This window comes from Teleopsis dalmanni, chromosome 2, assembly GCF_002237135.1.
Source record: "Teleopsis dalmanni isolate 2A chromosome 2, ASM223713v2, whole genome shotgun sequence".
Taxonomy (NCBI): Eukaryota; Metazoa; Arthropoda; class Insecta; order Diptera; family Diopsidae; genus Teleopsis; species Teleopsis dalmanni.
Window position 1 is genome coordinate 202765344 of NC_051847.1, and position 1484 is coordinate 202766827.

Consider the following 1484-nt stretch of genomic DNA (forward strand, 5'->3'; position numbering starts at 1 on the left):
TTTATAAATAAAGTATCTATAAAAATATTATTTTTAACAAAAATTTAAGTTGTTACTACATAATAACAATAAAATTATAGATGTTGCCCGGAAAATGAAGAAATGCAATCATCTTAATTTTAAACAATAAGATTTAATACTATATGTTGGAATACATATTTATTATTATTTTTTTTTTGGAATTTTACACATAGTCAAAATTTTTTTTCTTTTTCTAAAATAATATAATTAATCTTATTTTGGCAGGTCTGTGCTACTGATCAGCTAGTTTTTTGGCTAATAAAATGATACATTTCAGTAGAGTTGAGTTAGATACTGAATTCACCATTTATGCGTTAACCAATTTATAATAAATTTAATGTGGAATTTAAGTATTTATTCAATTTTTTTCGTATTTATCTTTATATATTTGGCTTTAAAATGTTACAACTTAAAGTTACTACAAAATATTTTGATTTAGAATTTCTTAAAAAAAGATGTGCACTCATACACTAAATGAGAAGAAGTTTAGATGCGTTTGTGTGGAGGTAAATATGTGCCCGATGGTACTGATAAGCCACCAAAGTTTGAAACGCTACCTACTCCAACATTTTGTGGTTTTGATGAGAAATCCAATACAGGTGCAACGCCTCCATTATGGCTGCTTGTTCTGCCGCCCAAGTTGTCATATTGCGCTTGAATGGTACGTTGTGCATTAGCTGCATCTGCTGGTGTTCTGTACTTAACGAAGTGCACCTCTGGTCTATTGGCATTATTATTGTTTAAAGAATTCAATTTCTGTGCCAGTTGTGAGGTATCAGCTTGTTTCTGTAATACATAAATAGCAGTACGATCATCAGTTGCAGATTTAGCTAATTGTAATGCGGCATTTTCTAATCCTGAACTTTCTGGTCCTTTTACAAATATAACGCGTAGATTTTTCTTGAGAGAATTCGAAAGTTGTTGGTTAAGGCCACCATCATCAAAACTAGCTTCAGGTGCGGAAAAGGTGTAAAATTCTTTGTTGTATGGTGAGATGGGACCACTTAAGTTGTCATGACCGCTCTGTACGGCAGTATTTCGTGAATAGTCATATCCTAAACTAGCTCCATAGGCTACGCTCAAACAGGATAGTATCTGTCCATTTTAAATAGAAATTTAATTTAATATTTTCTTTTAATTTATTTATATAAATATATTTTATTTTACCACAAAAGCACGCATATTGTTTTTTTTTTCGATGTACGAAGTCGAATGTTAACTGATAAACTGTTTGTTGTCTCTTAAATTGCCTTCACTTTTATATACCATTTTTGCGTAAATTGCAAATTTATAAATATGCATAATATTAACTAACTTATTTGTGCAAATTTATTTGCAATTGCAACAAATTGTAATAATAATAACGAAATTTTAATATAACAAATTCCACAATAAATGCAAAATCTGCGCTGAATGTGTCAAATTTATCCTTGGCGTTATCAAAAGCATTACAAGATTTCATC

At 29.8% G+C, this 1484-nt stretch overlaps 1 protein-coding gene across 1 annotated transcript; it reads right to left on the reverse strand.

The window, feature by feature from the left end:
- Window positions 1-478: 478 nt before the first annotated feature.
- On the reverse strand, window positions 479-1203 carry LOC119685793. The gene is made up of 2 exons (XM_038100173.1): window positions 1189-1203; window positions 479-1116 (listed from the first exon to the last, which is right to left on the reverse strand). Exons 1-2 carry the CDS (start codon window positions 1201-1203, stop codon window positions 508-510), a joined length of 624 nt encoding a protein of 207 aa, XP_037956101.1. The 3' UTR covers window positions 479-507.
- Window positions 1204-1484: the final 281 nt, after the last annotated feature.